This window comes from Acanthisitta chloris, unplaced genomic scaffold, assembly GCF_000695815.1.
Source record: "Acanthisitta chloris isolate BGI_N310 unplaced genomic scaffold, ASM69581v1 scaffold125, whole genome shotgun sequence".
Taxonomy (NCBI): Eukaryota; Metazoa; Chordata; class Aves; order Passeriformes; family Acanthisittidae; genus Acanthisitta; species Acanthisitta chloris.
In genome coordinates, this window is record NW_008671896.1 from 69375 (window position 1) to 89259 (window position 19885).

At 41.1% G+C, this 19885-nt stretch overlaps 1 protein-coding gene across 4 annotated transcripts in view; it reads left to right on the forward strand.

Annotated features, from left to right (window-relative positions):
* The window catches only part of MITF (microphthalmia-associated transcription factor), a 51504-nt gene that overhangs the window by 16988 nt on the left and 14631 nt on the right, over nt 1-19885 (forward strand). For 2 of the 4 annotated variants that reach the window (XM_009074264.1, XM_009074265.1), the window contains 3 exons: nt 16331-16558; nt 17710-17793; nt 19128-19223. In XM_009074264.1, coding sequence (XP_009072512.1) covers nt 16331-16558; nt 17710-17793; nt 19128-19223 — 408 coding nt within the window. Of the gene's footprint in view, nt 1-3985; nt 3991-13906; nt 13918-15188; nt 15223-16330; nt 16559-17709; nt 17794-19127; nt 19224-19885 lie in introns of those variants that run through there. The other 2 variants (XM_009074267.1, XM_009074266.1) reach the window with 2 other exon arrangements.

The window sequence follows — 19885 nt, forward strand, 5'->3', positions numbered from 1 at the left end:
AGACTTGTTGAGTATCAATAGTTAAAGTTCCAGCTAGTTCTTTGAAAATTCTCGTATAGTTTATCTAATAGCTTATAGCTTATATAATCCAAGCAGATTGTTTTCCTGTTGATCACAAACAGCATTTCGACAACAGTATTACAGTAATTACACAGGTACACGAGGTGCTGGGAAGTGCTGATAACTCATCCAGGCTATTCATGGCATTGCACTTCCATGGTTTCTCAGCAGATGGCATTCCAGTTTCCAAGAGTCTGTGGATTTCTCGGGAAAGCTCTCAGCCGCCGGGGAATTCGTCTTTCTAGACTATTCCTTTCACTGATGAAGGCTAATACTCAGGTGTTAAAACCTGTTTCACACGTTATTCTAACCGTGTTGTTTGCCTGTGTTCCTGGATTTTATTTTCACCAGCTCATGCCCCAGAGGTGCCTTTAAGCCATCAACCTGTTATATTCTGTATGTGATAGTTACTGCATTCGAAAACCAAGGCAGGTCTTTTAAATAAACCTGCTACTGGCATCCAGCAGAAGTAATAATCTTGTTCAGCAAGTAAGACCAGAGCAGTCAAAAAGGTTAAGCAATAAAACTGGAGTGTGTTTTCCAGTGAACATTTCCAGTCCTCTAAGCTGTGTAAGGCACAACTGTTCTGCATTAAATTTCACCCTGTTTCTGCTTTATGCTGCAAATTCTGAGTTCGGTAGACAGTGTCAGCTAGTGAAATAAGAATAATTTGGAGCAGTATTTGATGCCATTCTGGAAAAGAGTAGTAAATATTGCTCTCTGCAACTCCCTGACAGGAGGTTGGAGTCAGGTGGGGGTTGGTCTCTTCTCCCAGGCAACCAGCAGCAGGACAAGAGGGCACAGACTCAAGCTCTGCCAGGGGAGGGTTAGGTTGGATATTAGGAAGAGATTTTTTACAGAGAGAGTACGCAGACATAGGAATGTGCTGCCCAGGGAGGTGGTGGATTCACCATCCCTGGAGGTTTTAAGATGAGATTGGATGGGGCACGTAGTGCCATGGTCTAGTGACCACAGTAGAGTTGGACTTGATGATCTTTTGAGGTCTCTTCCAACCTGGTTGATTCTATGTTATTCCTGCTTTTCTAAATTACTGTGGCTTGCAGAGCACAGAACCCATTAGCTGTTTTCAGGCAGCCCACCTACTTTTATCCCTGACTCCTGACGACAGCATTTGTGTTACCAACTTGGCTGGAATCTCTGTCATATCCAATTGAGCACGTTGACATCAGCAGGAGCGTGGCTTGTGTGTTTAAAGAAACCAAAGTTTCAAAGAGCTGTTTTTCTTCCTTGGAACAATGTGCTCCTTATATCTATCTATGCATCCTCTCCTCCTGAACACGGAGAACAGCAGATCCACTCGCTGGGAAGCGTCACAGGCCACACGAGTGCAGTGGGTGCTGAACATACGGCAGTGCTGGAGCTGTCACTGGAGCTCAGCTTGGGAGCCCAGCAGCACTCAGGCACCTTGGCATCTCTGGCAGGTCTGGGCCTAAGGGTGCATTGCTGCAAGCTCCAGCAAATCCTTGGAGTGAGTTTCAGAGTATTTTTCCCTCCCTGTTCTAACACCGACTTGTCTGTTTCTTTCCCAGTTACAATGAAAGGCCATGTCAGTAAACTAGTGGATTAAAATGTGCTGGTTGTGGTGTCAAACCAGAAGTTATTCTGAGATAGAATCAAAAGGAATTCATGAATTTGAGAGGAAGTTTGTATGTCAAGAGGGGTGAATCAAAGATTGTGTTTCAGGCTGCCTTCCTAAAAGTCACCAAGAATTTCCTGGTTGAAACCATCCAAATTGAGGTTATATGCTTAATGGTTGGCTGTGATTTAAAACTTCCTGGTTTTTTTCAGAGAAAATATAAATAGGCAAGTAATGGAAATTCTCTGCTTAAAAAATAGGAAGACATTTGAAGGCTGAAGTGTAGTGAACAACCCATTTGCCTCTCCCAGGTCCAGAACACTAAATTTTAAGATGATTACTGCTAGTCACCTAAGGCTGTGACTTCTCTGCTTATGTTTTTTCCTACAGGTGTGGGGTTTGTTTGGTTTTTTTGTTTTTTTTTTTTTTGTTTATGTGGGGTTTTTTGTGTGTGGTTTTTTTGTTTGGGTTTTTTTTGTTTGTTTGGGTTTTTTGTGTTTTCCGTTTGTTTGTTTGTTTGTTTCTTTTGGGTTTGGGAAGCCCTGGCTAGAGTGGATGATACTTTCAGGAAAAACTTTTTCCAGTTTCAGTGATCCAAGGAGCTGGTGCCCTTAACCAGCATCACTGGCCTGATAGCAGCTGGGTGATAGACCTGCTTTTGGCAATACAGATTGTTTTAACTGGAGGGGGTAGAGCTGCTTTTAGTTCTGCTACAGCCTCATGTGAAGTAGGGCTGTTCTGTTGAAGCAATGGTTGCATTTCAGGAGCTGCTTTAAAGTTAATTCCTGCTCTCTTATACCAGTGCTTTAAAGTTAATTCATGTCTTAAACAGAAAATTCTGAGAAGTGAGACTTCTGATTTAAATGCTGTGGCAATCATCTATATTATCATGGCATACTAATTGAAAAGTTGTCTTTTGAGCTGTCTTAAAGTATTTTACTGTAGTATTAATTGGACTATTCTATAATTCTGCTTCTGGACTCCCACCAAAACCATACTCCTCTGAAAAACCACAACTGCCTGTGTCTCAAAGAAACAGTTTGTTCAGGGAGGGAGTAAAATGACCTTGAATGAGTCAGCACTTGTGTCGAGCAATCGGAAGCTTTCCATCCTCTTTGCTTTCTAAAAGGAAATGAATTCTGGGCCACAGGCACCATTCATTGCAGGGCACTTAATGGGCTCCATTCACATGAAAGTTCATATATTCCTTAAGGGTTCAGCCCTGTATGGTTTGCTGTGTAAAAGGAAAAGTAGTATTTAATCATGCTGCTGTGGCTTTTCAGAAGAGTTTATTCTTTTTGTACATTGGCTTTTTGAGGGAAGAAAAGTGGTGCCGTCTGCTCTGGAGTGCTGCTTATGCAATAAGTGATCTCTCTGTGCAAAGTGCTGATGCTTCTGTGGGTCACTGTTTGGAGTTGCCTTCTGCCCTTCCTTGCAGTGTTTGATGTAAAAGGAGGAAAAGGTTTCCAGCCAGGGCTTCTGCCTGTTCTCAGGACTTATCCTTAAGAAACCCTTCTCTTGGAACTTGCACCTTCCCCAACAAGATGTATTCATTCCATTTATCTACTTTTGTTAAAGGCTGCAAGGGCTGAGTCAGTTCTCAGCTCAGTGTGATCTCTGTTTTACACTGAGAACAGCATCTGGATGCTCTGCTTTGGATGTGGAGTGAGGAATGTGCTGACTGGAACCAGGGAATCATGACAGATAACTATTAGAGGAACATAGTCAATTCAACCTTGCGTTTTCTCTTAGTAGCTGCAATTCCAGAAAACATGCCTAGATAGCTGTTGCTGCCTTCTGTAAGCAATAGGCCACCTGGTGGAGTAAAGCAGATGCAGGGAAGCAGGTAAAGCTTTTACTCAGTCATGGAGTCCTAGAATGGTTTGGGTTGGAAGGGACCTTAAAAATCATTTAGTCCAACCCCCTGCAATGTTTTTTAACAACCAGTTTAGTGGTTCTGATTGCCTGTGTCAATGTGGCCCTGCAAACTGCTATACCTGTGTCACTGAGGGATGAGAGCAGTGAGCTGATGTGGCAGGGCAAGAACAAGCAGCTGGACATCAGCACTGGCACCTTCTCAGGCTGGTTCTGCCTTAGTGAAGAGCAGCAATGTGATTTTGAAGTGAATTCCCAGTTTCCCCCATGTATTACATATTAGCTTATTTTTGCCCAGTGCTGTTGATGAGTACTAATTAGATTCTTGTCAGAGGAAATTAAATGAGGAGACCTTGTGTTATGCAGCAGCTCCTGGGAGTTCAGTCTGAGAGCAGTGGCTTGAAATGCACTATGGTGTTCTGAACCATTTCCCTAAGGGGTCCCACATCTCACACAACGTTGTTGGCTATGGTGGCTACACTGACATCTCCTCTGGCTCCTAACAGATGTTAAGATACCCTAAACTTTTACTGGTTTTTTAAAAACTTTTACTGAAATCTTTTGTCTGTTCAGTCTTCATTTAAAATAAATTCTGTTCATTGTGAGCTTATCTGCATTTTTTAAGCAGTAAGGTCTCTAAAAAATGTATTCCATTCTGTAAAGGAGTGGCATGCTAAAATGGGTTTATATTTGAGGTTTAAAAAAGGGTGAGGAAGGTGAAGAAGATGGAATTGGGATCTAGTTAATCCACATTCAACCTCTAATTACATCCCTAGCATCTGGTTGCCTTGAATTGTGTTACGTTCCCATCCTATTTCTTGGGTAGCTAAAACCTTGTGTGTGTTATCAGTCAGTGATGAGAAGTATGATGTATAATACATGTCATGATGTTTGTTTCTGTCAGTGTTTAAGGAGATGCATGCTTTTTTACATAAACAAATAAGACTTTAGTGAAAGATACTTTGCCTATTTCCCCTTGTGAACACACTTCTGTTCTTGCAATAGCACTTGAAGGGTTACATTAACACGGGTCAAGTGCGGTTTAAAATAGGATTCTTCTGAGACCAAGCCTGGAGGCCCTGAATTTCTTTCTCAAAAGATGTTTTGATCTTCTGACAAAACTATTGCTTCTGAATTTCTGGGTGATTCGTATTTGCAACTAACCTTTGGAGAACTGGAATGATAACACACACTCTTCTTTGTGTTGTGTCAATGTGCCTGGTGAGTTGATGGCTTGTGCTTTTCTGAAGTTCAGATGAAACCATTGAAAAGAGTTTTCTGTAAGATGTTTGGAAAGGTTGAATTTGTCTGGTGTGGTGTAATAAAATGGGATTCTGGTCCTGCAGAAAGAGCCCTAACCCCACCCTTGGTAGGACTTCACGCAGGAGAGAATCAAGTGCCTGTTGTCCCTCGTAGGCTGGAGGTTTTGATTTGCTCATGTGCTGCAAATGCTGCAGTGACAGATACATGTATATGCTGGAAGAGCCTCATGGCAGAAGTTTAGACTATCTCTTTATATAGCCTTTTTTTTTTTTTACAGTCTTTGAGTTTTTGTGCTTGGGAACATGCTTGTACAATATCTGTTGAAGTAATGAACCTGAGTGCAGCATTTTATTACAACTGCAGCATAAACAGGGCTCCCGACAGCTGGCTCAGGTTTTGCCAAAGATTTCAGTTCAGTTGATGGTCCTGGCAGTACCCCATCCTCTGGCCTGACCAAGGGTCATTTATGTGCACGGGAGATTCACAGCGTAGCTAATTATTTGCCTGCCATACGTGAAATAACACAAGGAGAAGGGTTTTCAGCAGCTCATCTCAGAAAGACATGGAGGGGCAGGTGTGGGGAAGGTTACAAAACCAGCCAAGTGGCTGGATGTTATTTTTGTAAGTATAAAATAGATCATGATGCTATGTCTCTATGCATGTAAGGCTTGAGATCTTAAAGGGCTGAAGTGTTGGCATCCTTCTTTAATAAATGAGCCCATGCTAGTCTTATTTTTTTTCTGGAAGTCAGATGTAGCTGCTGTTTGACTGTTGTGGGAATAAGATCATGGGGTGTAGAGGTGAAGTCATGCAGCCTAATGGCTATTTGCCTTAAATGTGTCTTTCTGTTACAGAATTATTAGGTGATATTCCTTTAGCTAAGAAATAACTAAAATGCTAAATTTAATTGTGGTTTCTGGGTTTATAATTAGAGTGGAATTAACATACTTAATTTTTAATGTCGTTAACTTTAATCTCGCGTGGCTAATGTGATGTCTGCAGTGGCACCTACTTTGTGGCAGGAAAGAAAGGATATGATGTTGCTTAAGTATTGAATATTAGCACTCTACTCCCTAGGAAGAGCCACTGTCATGCAAAAGTAACCCTGACAGTGTTGGCTTTCAGTTTTGATGCTCTCTGGCATCAGTTTGGAGTTAATTCTCCAGAGTGGTGCCTTGCCACCCTGTACAAGGAGTGACCCACCTTTGTGGCTGGTCAAATTCCTCAAAAAAATTCCAATTCTGGTATTGAGCAGAATGCTTCAGATCAGAGCCAGCTGAGTATGCATGAAGGTGACTTGGATTATCTTACCTTAGCGAACTTGATGATCAAGCACTCGGAGGTACTGAAGCTGTTTTATTATAACTCAGTAGGTTTTAATACAGTCATAAATAACAGCACAGCTCGTTGAGCAGAAGGATAAAAATCAAGGAGTTCAGTGGTAAGCTAGCTTGCATTTCCTTCACTTAAGTGAAGTCAGCGATTTATTATTATTTTAGGCTGTGTCTAATGATCATATTAGTAATGTGAATAAAATGGATGTATCTAGACTGCTTTATTCTTCTGCTTAGTCAAGCCTTCCATATTGGGGCTGACATGAGACATCATCAGCTGTAGGCAAAGTGGTATAGAGCCCAGCTAAGTCTTCCTAATTCTTTATTAACTGTGACATGTAGAAGCTCAGGGCATGTTAACAGCGTGAAACTGGTTTGAATTAGCAAAATCTTCCTTCCCTCGCTTGCTTCTTCTGGTGGCGCTGCGTGTTTGTCCTACAGAGAATCCCCTCCAAACAGGCATGTTCCAGAACAAGTGTCCTTTGTGCTGTAGTCAGTGTTTTGCCAAGTGGTTTGCTAAAATAAATGGTCCTTTTGAAATTGCTTTCACTCTTATTTTTGGATGTTTCTTTAAAAGTTTTGGTAGGAAGACTTTCCAGTAGATGCTGAAAGTTGTTCCAGCATGCGCTGCATGGCACTGGTTGGGTTTGGTGTACTTGTTTTCACAGTTGGGTTGTGATTACAGCATGTTCTTGATGTGTGGTTTGTAAGTGACCCTGAGAACATGCTGCCAACCCCACAGGTCCAATGTCATTATGTGAACAATGGATGTAGGAGTCTTTCACCTCTCTTTTGGACAAGTATGCCACAAGTGTAGATCTCTTTGGACAAAGATGCAGCAAGATGAAGAGGTTGGACTAGATGACCTTTAAAGGTCCCTTCCAACCCAGACTGTTCTATGATGTCCTTCTGACATGCAATGTGCCTCCAAAGCGAAGAAGTTGATTATAATAATACAAGAGTTACATTTGAGGGTACAAATAGCTCTTATTTTAAAAAGAGAAGGATACAACTGTTTCTGTTTGTGGCTTTTGGGTGTTTGATATGTTTTGATCTGGTGCCATCTTTAGATCTTTCTTCCTCTCTTTTATTTCAATGCTGAATGTTGGAATTTTGCAAATAAATACTTCACTAGCCCACAGGCAATATTCTAAACACCAGTTCATTCTCACAAGCTAGTGCTGCGGATTTGAAAGACTCTTAAATCAAACTTGTTTCTTGCTTTGCCCCAAAGTGCAACAATTACATTCCTCAACACTGGAAGTTATCATGGCTCAGATCTGTGTCCATATGCTATAAATTTGTGCAACCCTTCACAAACCTCATGGTGACAAGTGAGACTAGAGTTGAGGGTATGAGGTTTTAAAATTTACGGAAGTAACAAGTTGAGTGTTTTTCCCTTTCTTATATTTTTTTATTTACAGTTTGTGCAAAATAGCCTATTTTAAATTATTTTTCACCTGTGAAGAGTCAGTGTTGCATGGCACATTAAGACAAGTTCATGCAGGGTCAAAGTAGATTTACTGCATTAAAATCTGCTTTTTGGGATGGAGACTTGAAGCTTCTTGAATTTTATTTATTGAAGTCTGGACAAGCAGCCAACCTGTGCCATTTTGCATGTGGATAACTCTACTTCTCTAGGAAGCTGATAAGAAGGAATTTTATTTTAAAGTCAGCATGTGCTGTCTGTCCTACTGTTTTAAGCTTAGCTCTGGTTACTTTTTACCCAGCATCTTTTATAAAACTGATACCTGTTTTCTTCTTTGTTCATTTTCTATGAAACATTCCACACATTTCTGTTGTTCACATTTGACAAATGAGTGATGATGAGCAATCTGAGCAAAACCAGGTATGGAGAAAGTTCTTCTCACATGTGGAAACTGCATCCTCAGGGCATTGTAGGACTTGAGGAAAAACTCATGTTCCTCCTTTTGTATAGCAAAGTGTGTGTTGTCTCACGTGTAGGCTCTAGAAATATATCCAAAATCTCCAAATCCTGTGCATGTGTGCAGGTTGATGTGATTTAAGCAGTAGTCTGACCTTTCAAGGTCCTGCTGGGAGAAAGGGTGGGTGTTCTGCACCTCTTCCCTGCCATGGAAAATGCACTGAAGTCATTAAGCCTCCCATTTTTTCAGCCATCTTGCAGTGATACAGAGATCTGGAAGCTAAATATTCTCTCATACAGGTCTAGCAGGGGTTACTGTGGGCTGGAACAGTGGCTGGGTCAGTAACCCCTGTGAAATGTCACTGATAGTCATGCTCAAGCTCTAAATTTGACTGCCAGTCAAAGCTGGCACTGGCTAACACTGTGCTTGGCAACCTCAGGAGAAAGATAAGGTTGGACAAATACTTTTACCCCTTAATGTGACTCTTTCAAGTCGATAGTGAACTGTGTTAGAGTGGTCTAGCAAATCTTGTGTTGGTGTTGCTTGGGCTGTAGGAAGGGTGGATGATTGTGCTTGTGCTATCGAAGGCTTTGCAAGGGGCAGCTGGGAGCAGAGCTGGCTTCAAACCCTCTGCCTAAACTGGTTTTGTGCTTCAGAGCAGCTAAAATATCTGTAGTGTCTGCTCCCTCTTGATTTCACATCTCTATGCCAAGTCTTGCAAGTTTTTGGAAGCAACTCTATGTCCATCTTTGACAATTCCTATAAGCGGGAGTCATTTGTGTCCTAGCATGAGCAGTCTCAAACCCTCTGGTGCCAACAAAAGTGCTGCCCAGCTTCCTTCCAAGAGAGGAGGATGGCAGAAGTGGACACAAATATGAGGTGCTTGAATTCAGCTTTTCATGGTGGCAGTACTGTAGTTCAAACTTGCCTGTTAGATTCAGTTGTGTGGCTGATGTTGTTGCCTATTTGTCATAAAATATTGTCACTCTGAAGCACCTAGGATAGGTGAAATCATCACAAAAAATTTGTGTGACATTTTTTTGTAGTCAATTGTCTGTCCTTTTTTGTTTTGTTTTTTTCTCAGTAACTGTATAAAGTGAAAATTTATGGCATGTGTGTTGGGAATTAAACAGCTGAAATGCTGGTGTCCGAACAAAAAACCCCACAGGACTTCAAAGCACCAAATCCTGTCTGAAAGCCACTCTTGTGGAATGGCAGCTAGCATACCACTAACCTGCAAATGACAACAGTTCGTATCTCCAGAAGTAAATTTGGCTAACCTCTCTTTAATTTCCTTGGATACTGTTGTCATGTGCTTCTGTAGCTAAAGCAGTTTTTAAATGCTAATCCACAAAAACTTTGTTCTTGTCTGCTTTATATCTTTCCCTTGGATGAAAAGTCACATTACTGAAGGAATTTTTGGTGAGGGACTAAACAACCCCTGGTTGTGTAAACGATGTTCATTCTGTACAATGTGCCTTTTCTTTTCTGTAACTATTTGTGCTTGGAGATGACTGTCGGATCCACTTAGACTGCAATCATGATGCCAGATCTTAAATAACCTTCTCATATCTGCTTTGGTTTTCAGGTTCAGAGGGTTTGAGGGTGAGCTAAGTAACCAGGGAGTTTTATCGTGCTAACCAATGTCATTTCCTTGCATTGACTGTGTCCTAAGGTAAAAGTCTGGAATCAGCTCATCCTGCTTGTCATTCCTCAGACAATCCAAGCAGCTTTTCACCTGCTCTTGGACTTCTGTTTTGTCTTGTTCTTCTGCCCATTCTTCCTGGATTATGGACGGAAAGAAAGGGGAGCAAATCTGTGCTAGAAGAGTTGCGGATAAGGGGAGAATGGGAGCTGGAGATGTTACTGAACTGGTGCTATGGGGATATCACAACCCAATCAACTTCATTTTGATTACATTACAAATGAGGTGGCTGTTCCATCTTGGAGGACTGGAAAGGTTTCAGAAAGGAAGAGGTCTGAACTTTTCATGTGAAGCTACTTTAGGCTGCTGAGGTCCTTAGGGGTGAAAATGTGATGATGCTGTTTAATGTCTGAATGCAGGACGTGGGAAAATGTCTTTGAGTTAAACCATTGTCTGGCTGGTTGTTTGCATTGCTCTGAGTTGGGTGGTAGGAGGGTCCTTCCTGGCATTGCAGAGAAACCCATGATCAATATTTAATGAAGTAATTGAAAGGGTTTTCTGGTCTTTAGGATTTTCAGACTTAGGGGACCAATGTGTGGTAAATATGAGTTGCAGAATCTTGAACCTAGATTGGAAAACTTCAGGAGAATAAATCACTCTTGCTGTAACAGGCACTAATTGATTATCCTTCCCACATGTCACTCTTTTCAAGTAATTTTTTCCTTTAGCCTCAAAGGATAGAGACCTATTTATACAGCTTCCTGTTTTTTTCAAAGTCCTAGAAAACAACTTGTTGCTACTGCTGTTGTTTTTTCATACTTGAAAGTGGTGGCTTGAAGCAGCTTTGAAGCCTAGGACTAGCATGTTGAACAGGCTTTCTGCTGCAGTGGACCCAACTGAAGCCTTCAGCCCTTGCAGAACACTTCAGTGGATGTGGTTTCATATCGTTTTTTCTTTGGGTACCATTAATTGTTAAATGACATGGAATTTTAACCTTTCTTAAAAATCCCATGACATTTAGCTGTCTAAGCAACAAAAAGTTCTATTGAACCAAGAAAACTGACCAAAAAGTATTTTATTTGTAATGGTAAACTGTAAGTCCTAAGGCAATTTACTTGAAACAAATGGTCTTTTTAATTAAATTTTAAAAAAATAGAAAAAAAATGTGGGAGTGGGGGTAAGAGTCTTCCTTCCTCACTGTTGGTTTGCTGTCCTCTGTGTGTCTCTGGTATGTCCCTGTGCCCAAGCCTGTCTCTGCTTAAATGAAGCATTGAGGGCTTTGGCTTTACTGCCACGGGAAGGTTCAGCAATGGTTTTGGTGAGAAGAATCTCCTTTGTTGTGGTTTGGGGGACAGGAATATGCTCCTTCCCAGCTCTTGGGGGACAGCGCAGCAGGGCAACCTGGAGCTGCTGGTGTCATGTTGGCCTTTGGTCATTTGTGTAGCACCAACGTGTGGTTTGGGTCATCTTCAGCTTTCCTTAGCAAGCAGTGGTGCTTGGAGATGTGACAAGTAACACATTGTGATTTTAAGTCGTAACTGAGATGGAAAAAACGAATACTCGATGTTCCACCTTGAAGAAATAGTTGTAACACAAGATATGCTGGTTTTGTGCTTGGTTCCAGAAGTTGCCCATTGCAAAGAAATCAAACCTGTGCAAGGACAAATTTATAAGTATATAAATAACTCAGGCCAAGTAACTTAGCCCAGTTACTTTCATCTAGAAGAACCAGTGGGTCAAAGCTTGATCCTACAGCAGTTAATCAACTTCCAACTGTAGTTGAACTCGTTCATCTTAAAGGTCTTTTCCAACCTAAATATTTGTATGAGTCCATGAACTTAAAAGTTTTCCTAGAGGATGACTTGTATTAATGCCACACCTAATTAAATATTTTTATTCTGGTATAAATTCCCTGTTATTTTTATCGTTAGCCATTTAGTTTCTGGATTACAGTGTGCAAAACATAATGGTCAAGCTATTAGGCTTCCCTGACTTGTGCCTGCCCAAGAGTGAACTCTCCTGGATGTCTCTCCAGAAGGAATTTGGTCTGTGCATACCCACTGGGAGTGAGGATGCATTGCCCTGCTGCCATGTAGCACTGTTCCAAGTTCTTGCCATCATTAGCAAGTTGTTAGTAAATGAAGTCTGAATGATTCCCAGCAAGACACGACAGACGGAGCAAGTATCAGCAGTATTGTTTCACTTGTTTGTGTTGGCTTCATGCAGAGGAACTACTTGAGCTCTGTGCTTTGTGCATGAGCCCATAGCTATGCTTTGTGTTGAAATTCCTGAGCTCCCGTCACCTTAACGGGAAGCACTTTTAGTTTTGAAAATTGAAGGAAGCATGTGGGTCTGCTCACATCACTGGTGTGTAATATAATAAGGATTTTGAAGAATTCAGTCTGAAGTGCACCTAAAATTCCCACTGATATGGTCTGTATGCTTAAAGCTAGTGAAAGACATTGATTAAATGTTTGCTTAATTGGCACTAGACCCGAGAGCTGGGAGAATCTACTCCATGTATACAAGTTATTGCTGGTTTTTCTGTGATGTAGAAGAACATAGGTGGCTTCTCAGGAGCTGGTGTTTCCCTACTCAAATGCTGGATATATGCACTGGAATTAGCAGTCAGGTGTTGAGATTAGTGGAGAATGAGAAAGCCTTTCTCCTGCTTGAGATAACATTCTCCAGGATATTCCAAAGTGCAAGGGATGAGTGCTGAGTAATCAGAGTGGCTCCATCCAAAACTCTTCCAGCCCAGCTCAGCCTGGTAGGATCTAAGCTGGGTTACACATGCATGCAGTCAAACTGATTTCTTTACACTGCTTTTCTCAATGCTTCACCTCAAGGAAAAAGCATTCTCCTCAGAGTCAGCATGGCAAGAGCAGGTGGAGCTTGAATCTCTGACAGTGAGACACACAATGCCAGAGTATTTGATGCTATGACAGTTCTAAGTGTGCGTAGAGATAGTGGAGATGCTGCTGAACTGGCATTGGAGGCCCTTCTAGGATGAAACCAGTTTTGGGGCTCTACTTCTAAGGCAGTTTTATTCTGTATTACCCATGTAGGTAGAACCTTGATAACCGAGCAAATTGAAAATGCACCTGAATACAAGTTGGGAGTACAGCTGCCTTCTGGGTGTTTCTGTGCTGAATTCAGGCTGTGGGCTGCCACTTGGCCATCCTTGATCTGTAGTTCCTTGTAGCCAAATTCTTGTGTTACTATGGTGTGATAAATTTAGCCTGTTTTGACACTTTGTCTTAGCTCGTTTCTGAAGTTCTGCAGATGATATTACATTACTTCTTGTTTGTCAATACCAAAATGCCCAAAACCCAGTGTTCTACTCAGTTTAGTAATGTTACAGTAAAGCTTTGGTTGAGATTCCTGGAGATAGACCGTTGGAGATGCAGAAGATTTGGTTTCAAGTTATTTTTTTTCTTTCATGTTCTCACTCAGTCGCATTTCTTAGGAAGTGTATCCAAACCAATAATTTGTCATCTTGCACTTTGTGTCTCATGAATTTGGAAGAACAACAAGAACTATTCTTCACCCCAAAGGCAAGAAGGGGCTGAGGACCAAAATTAGATCTTAAGTCAAAGCTTTTATTCACGGTTTCAAGTTCAGGGTAGTGGAATTTCATTGTAGGGTGTTTTTTGCAGCTCTTTGCTCATGAGATATTTTGTCAAAAAAGCAGACTGCTTTATGGCTTATTTGCAGGCTGACCGTGACTGTTTGCCCAAGTAGGCACATTTGGGCTTCAGTCCTGTGGGAGCTCCTGACCTTATTTTTACTGGATGGGAATAGTTATGGCTCATTCTCCTCCATTTGGAGAATAATTGTATGTTCTTGTATTGAAGTGTGAAAGTATATTTGACCAGCTGTAGATTAAAAGAAAGTGTTCAGTCCCTGAATGTATTCTTTGCATCATTTTGGAGCAATTTAATGACAGAAAAGGCAGTTCTCTGTGTTCTTTGATTCACTGTTGGACTTGTATGAGAACATGACATGTGAACTCACAACTTTATTTTCCTTGCCTTCCCTGGCATGCCAAGGGCAGCACAACCCATTAAAAAAAATAAAATCAATGAGTAGCAAAATAACACAAAAATTTCTAATGTAGACTAGTACAACCAAATCACAGGGAGAGGATGTTCTTGTGAAATAAGCTTGTGTTTTGCCAACAAAAATCCTGTGTCAATTAGGCAGTGTGTGTTCCAAAACTCGACACGTAGTGGAGTCAGTTCAGTGTATGAGTATGTATTGTAAATAATGTAGTATTTGATGATGCAGTGTTGAGATGTGGATCTTGAAATTTTGCTGTTCTTTCTCCTGGCAGCATGGAGGGTGGGTAGGTGGTTGCAGAGAGGAGAGACTTTCCTCCATCCTGGGCTGAAGAACAGTCGTAGTATCTGATGCCTGTGGAAGAAAATGAATGTGTAGATTCTGTCTGAGTTGGGCTTGTTTTTAAAATAACAGAGTCAGAGATAAGTGTTACAAAAATAACTCATTTGCTGATAACTTTATCTACTTGGAAGATGAAAATTTAGTGAAAAATAGGCTTATCTGGGTAGTGCAACTCTTAGCACTGGTGGTAGGACAATTCATAGCACAGTTTGGGACTGACAAAGCAAGTGCTGTACTTATCACAGCAGACTCCAGCCTTGTGTTGTCTTGCGATTTAGCACAACAAAGCAGATTAAACTCTGGAAATGCTATCTTAGATGTGCTTCCCTGTGAGCAGAGACTTTGGAAAATAATGCCAGTTAAGCAGTATTTTTATGCCTGTGCTTGAGTTCAGACTTCTATCAAAGAGTTGGATAGAAAGAAAAAGTCCTGGAAGGTGTAGGGACTGTGGCCAAGTGCATTTGGGACATGCTTTAGCCCTTTGTCAGTCACTCTTGAACAGGAAAACCTCTTACAGCTCTAGACTGAGACAGAATTAATGGCTTTGAAGCACCAGGGAGGCTGAGGATGGGGTAGAACTTTGAAGTCCTTCATGTTCTGCTACAGGTCCTGGGTGGACCAGCGGCTGCGCCGGGCGAGCTGAGGACAGGACAGCATAACCCCATGGGTTTATCCAGTGCACCCCACTGCCAGGGCATATGTGTTAGGCTCACAGGGCATTTATTCAGTTATTTCTTACACTGTACTTAAAAACTTTTAACCTTACTGCTAAAGAAAACTACCATTGTCTGTTAGTAGGACTGGAACGAAAGCTGAATAGTGACCTAGCCTTGAGCGAACTGTCAATCTGACTTTGATAGCCCATCACTTAAAAGGTCCTTTTATGTTTATGAAAAAGCATGACATCAAAGCCAAGGGGAAAAAAATACCCTTGTGTGAACTGTTTGTTTCTCCACTTGCATGGCTAATTAGCGTAGGTTACTATAAGTCTGAGCAGTGGCCATCAAGTTTCTCTTGCTGTTTTGGGGTAGCTTGTTTATGGTGCTTCCATATGTGGATCCCTCAAACTGGAGTAGCATAGAGCAAAGGATATTGCATTGTCTTCTCTTGCAGCCTCCGAGGAGAATGTTGGAAATGCTTGAGTATAATCATTATCCGGTGAGTTGTTATTGGAGACTTATTTTAAAAGCTGTTGCTGAGAAGGGTTACAGTGTACAGGAAACCCTTTTCCTCTGGTGTCTTGGATGCTTTATTTTCTTCCACACCAATAAATGGCTATACATGTTGATTATAACAGCAAAAGTCACTTTAATGGAACTGTTTTAAAACAAAATAACTTCTCAGAGTATTTCTGTATTTCGTTTTCTACCTTCCGATAACATTAGTGATCAAAGAATGGTGACAAAGAGTTTCCAGAGTACAGTGGAAATTTTTAATGGAAAAAAATTGCCTTTCTTCTCTTGCTTATTTAGAGTGTACAACAGTAGCTCGAGGTGAGGTTTTTCATGTTTTGTATATAAAAAATTCCTAAGTACTGAAACGCTTATCTTAAATACAAAAATAGCTGTTGCTGAGGACAGTGATTGATCTGAACCAAAACACTTCTCTTCTTGCATCTTATTTGCATGATGTGTTTATAAACAGACTGTCTTATTTGTATATGATTTAGGCCATATATCTGAGGTATAAATAATCTGTAGGCAGAAAAATGGTGTCTTCCAAGTTTTTTAGTTTAATCAATGTCTTAATTTTAAAAAGTCTAACAACCAAAACCTAAAAAACCAACAACAAACCTTTTGATCTGTCTCTGTTACTTGACATTGGCTCAAGGATGGCAATCCATACTACTTGGGTTTCATTGGTAGCTACTTACAAGTAAAATGAGTCCTGCAGTACAACTCATTTTCCATATTTTAGTGAAAACTAAATGTCACATAGCTGAAGGTCTGAACGCAGAACAGTCTGTTCTGGAGCCTCTGTATCAACTGGAAACCTGAGTGTTGGTCTTAAGTGAGAATCTCATGTTGTAGAAAATAACTAGAACTTCCTGGTTTGCTGTTAATAATTCGGTTATTGAAACGCTGGGTTATAAACTGATTTCTTGCCACCAAATGTGAGTTAGTGAAGCTTCCTTGGAGCTGCACAGGTTTGTACTCTTGAGTCAACGGCTTAGCTGGTATATATGTCACAAATGTATAGCTCAAATCGACAGTACCTGTAATGATGTTGTAGAACAATAAAGCCCTTTCTAAATTGTGTCGTCCAGGTGCAGACTCACCTTGAGAATCCAACCAAGTACCACATTCAGCAGGCCCAGAGGCAGCAGGTAAAGCAGTACCTCTCTACCACTCTAGCAAATAAACATGCCAACCAAGCCCTGAGCTTGCCATGTCCAAACCAGCCTGGGGATCATGTCATGCCACCTGGAACTGGGAGCAGCGCACCCAACAGCCCAATGGCTATGCTCACCCTTAACTCCAACTGTGAGAAAGAGGTAAGACACTCTCCCTGTTCTTATTCTTCAGTTAAATGGAGTTGCAATCTGTTTTAATTAAGCTGTTTTTAAACCATACTTGCTCATCGTTAAGACGTTATGTTTGTTCTTGCTGAACTGTTCATTGTGAAAATGTAACTATCTCTGTGTCTGCCTGATTAATATGTATTTGCATAGAACATTTTGGCAAAAAAAAAAAAAAAGCTGTGTCCCTCTAACTTCCTCTTCTTTAGCTATTTTAGCCTGTTTATACTTATTAAAACTACTTTTCTTCCCCCAACCCCGTTGCTTGATGCACACAGTGAATAATTGACCTTTGGAGAATACAAAGCAGCTTTGTAAGCTGTAGCTTTCTGGAATAATGTTATTTATGGCTCACTCGTGTAGAAAGAGCAAAGAGCCTAGCAAAAATAACTGAAAAAATACAAAGCTTTTTTGAGATATTTTAGCTATTTTTACAGTAAAATTTGAGCAAGCCTGTTGCATAGCTGGAAGGCCAGATTACCCCAGCTAATATACCCTAAAATCTTATTGATTGCTGTTTCATGATGAGCTCAGTGCTGCAAATAGAAGGCTAAGGCTTCACTAGCCTGTGCCTAGAAGTCCTTCACAGCCTTGTCTTAATCTTTGCTGGCAAAAACTTAATTACCTGTGTGCTCAGGCACCAAAGGAAGATGATTTAAAAGGTACTAACAAGTCTAAGAATCATGCCAATATTTTTGTAACATGGCAAAAGGGAGACAACTGTAGAGCTCCTTGTGTCCCCTCATCTGCCCCACAAGCCTTTGTGCCAGATTCTTAATACAGATGCACTCCGTGAGGAAAACGTTGCACGACTTTGAGAAACCGAACATATTTTGCCCATGCAAGAGAAATTACTTGTGCTCCATAATTTCAAAGGAAAGGAAAACCAAATATTTCCATGCTATTGTCCCAGTTGTACCCAAATATTTTTTTTCTTTAAGATATTTACAGCTTCACTTTGCTGTGTCATCAGGAACATGTGTGCATGACACTATTTCAATCGTGCTCTTTTTGGGACTGAGACTGTGCCATGAACTCAGATCCATGCTTTGCTTTTTCTTCTTTTTTTTTTTTTTTTTCTTCTTTTGTTTTCTTTTTCTTTTTTTTTTTCCTTTTTATTTCTGCAGGGATTTTATAAATTTGAAGAGCAAAGCAGGGTTGAGAGTGAGTGCCCGGCTCTGAATACACACTCACGAGCATCATGCATGCAGGTACTGGATGACACAGGAGGTGGAGCACAGATCCCCTTTCTAATCAGCATGTTTCTTTGATGCTATGTTGAAGAATAAACTTGCCCTGTAGTGTCTGTAAGAAGTTGAATCTAAGATGCATATAAGGTTCATAACAACGATTGTTAGCATTGATATCAAAAGTGCATGAAGACATCCAAAAAGGGATTCTGCTGTTCTAGCCCTCTGACACTACAGCAGAAGAACCTATCTGCCATGCTTTAAGGTCTCACTTCTGGAAATCTCCTCTAGTTCAGATTCCCAAGACTGCATGGATGTGTTCTTGCCCTTATAGGTTCTAAGTTCACATTTCTATGCAGATCACACTTGCATTTTGAAAAAGAGATATGGGAAGGCTTGAATCCATCTGTGGTAATTTATCCTCAGTAGTTATGCTTCTATTTTTTATTAATTTTTTTAAAAAAATAAGGGGCTTTTTTATTTCTAGTAACAATACTTTGAGCATGGGTTGAAACTGTTAGTTCCTTTCTTGCCTTCACTTCCTGTCAATGGAATTTATTCAGATCACACTTTCTGAAGCTGATGCTAAAATCCCGTAGACTATTATTTCTACCATCACCATTATGCATTGGTTTTGTAGATCACTATCATTTAAGCTCCTTTTTTATGATGAGCAAAAAGGGTATAGTCAATTTCTCAGGACCATTGGGAGCCCCTGTGTGGGTGCTTTGGAGGGCTGTTGCTCCTGGCTCTGCAGGAGCTTATGAAGGCACCTTCCAGCCCAGCCCCAGAAAGAAGGTGCCTTGTACCACTTAAAATCATCTCCAAGCTGCTCTTGTGTGGTGTTTCCTGGGAGGGTTTATGAGGGACATGATTCCAATTGATTCTGCTGTTGAGGGCTCATAGTATGTTGCCTTTGATCCCTCTCCTTCTCTCCAAGTGTCAGGGGCTCAGCATTACTGTCTGTGTGCAGGTTTTGGTTCCACAGAGGGAAGAAAGGGGTGGAGGGTAAGCAGGTAGTGCTGCATGGGGGAGAGGGAGTCACATCATTAGCATCACTCATTCTATGGACAACTTCCTCCTCCACTGTTCCTGGGAGGAACAGTGCATCCCTGGACAGAGTAACTGCTGGTGGGAGGAATGGGTTAGACCATAAAGCCTCAGCTTTGCCATGACCTAAGTGTCCTAGCTGGACAGCAGAAGTCATGGCTGAGGGATTACAAAACTGCACAGGCACCTCCACTTGGGCCCATGCTGCAGAGAGCCCATTGTGGCTGAAGGGCTTTGTCAGGCCTCTGTATCCTAAAGATTTTGATGAGTGTTTTGCTTTTCTTTGTCCACCTTTTCTGCTGCAGATGGATGATGTGATTGATGACATAATTAGCCTGGAATCAAGTTACAATGAAGAAATCCTTGGCTTGGTGGACCCAGCCCTGCAAATGGCAAACACGGTATAATACTCCTTTCCCTCTGGTTTTCCTGTTAAGTCTAATTGTCTTTCCTTGAGAGAAAGCAAAAGTGCAGCATGACTTTTTTTTCCTTGCAATTAAGTAGTTACTGTATTGTTCTGTAGAGTGTAATTAGTTTTTCTTTGAAGAGCTTAAGGTATATAGTTGCAATGAAAAAAATGATTTTAAAAATGCAAGGTGAAATGAGGGTGGAATGACTTATTTCAAAGTCAAGTCATTCCATGAGAGGATTGTAACAGGGGAGTAAACTGTGCTACCAGGAGTAGCTCATACTCATTGATCTTAAAGATAGCCATGGATGTTATGCTTTGTTTTAGAAAGACTGTAGGGAACCTCTGCCCCCCCAGGTTCCTGTAGCTTGTCATATTCAGGTAAGAAATTTTATGCTACACAAATTTTATGCTTAAGCATGTGTTGGCTTCCCTGTCCACAGGCACTCTAACTTTTAGCTCTAACATCACAACTTTAGCTCAACCCGATTTCAATAGGAGAGAAGTCCCCAGCTAGACAACAGCAAAGATGCTACAGAACTCAGGGGAAGGAAAAAAAATCAAAACTAACCTTCAAAACAAACAGAAGGGCAAGGAATACAAGAGCTTAAAAACTGAATGGGGCAGGGGATGTGAGAAGCCTGTGACAAAGGA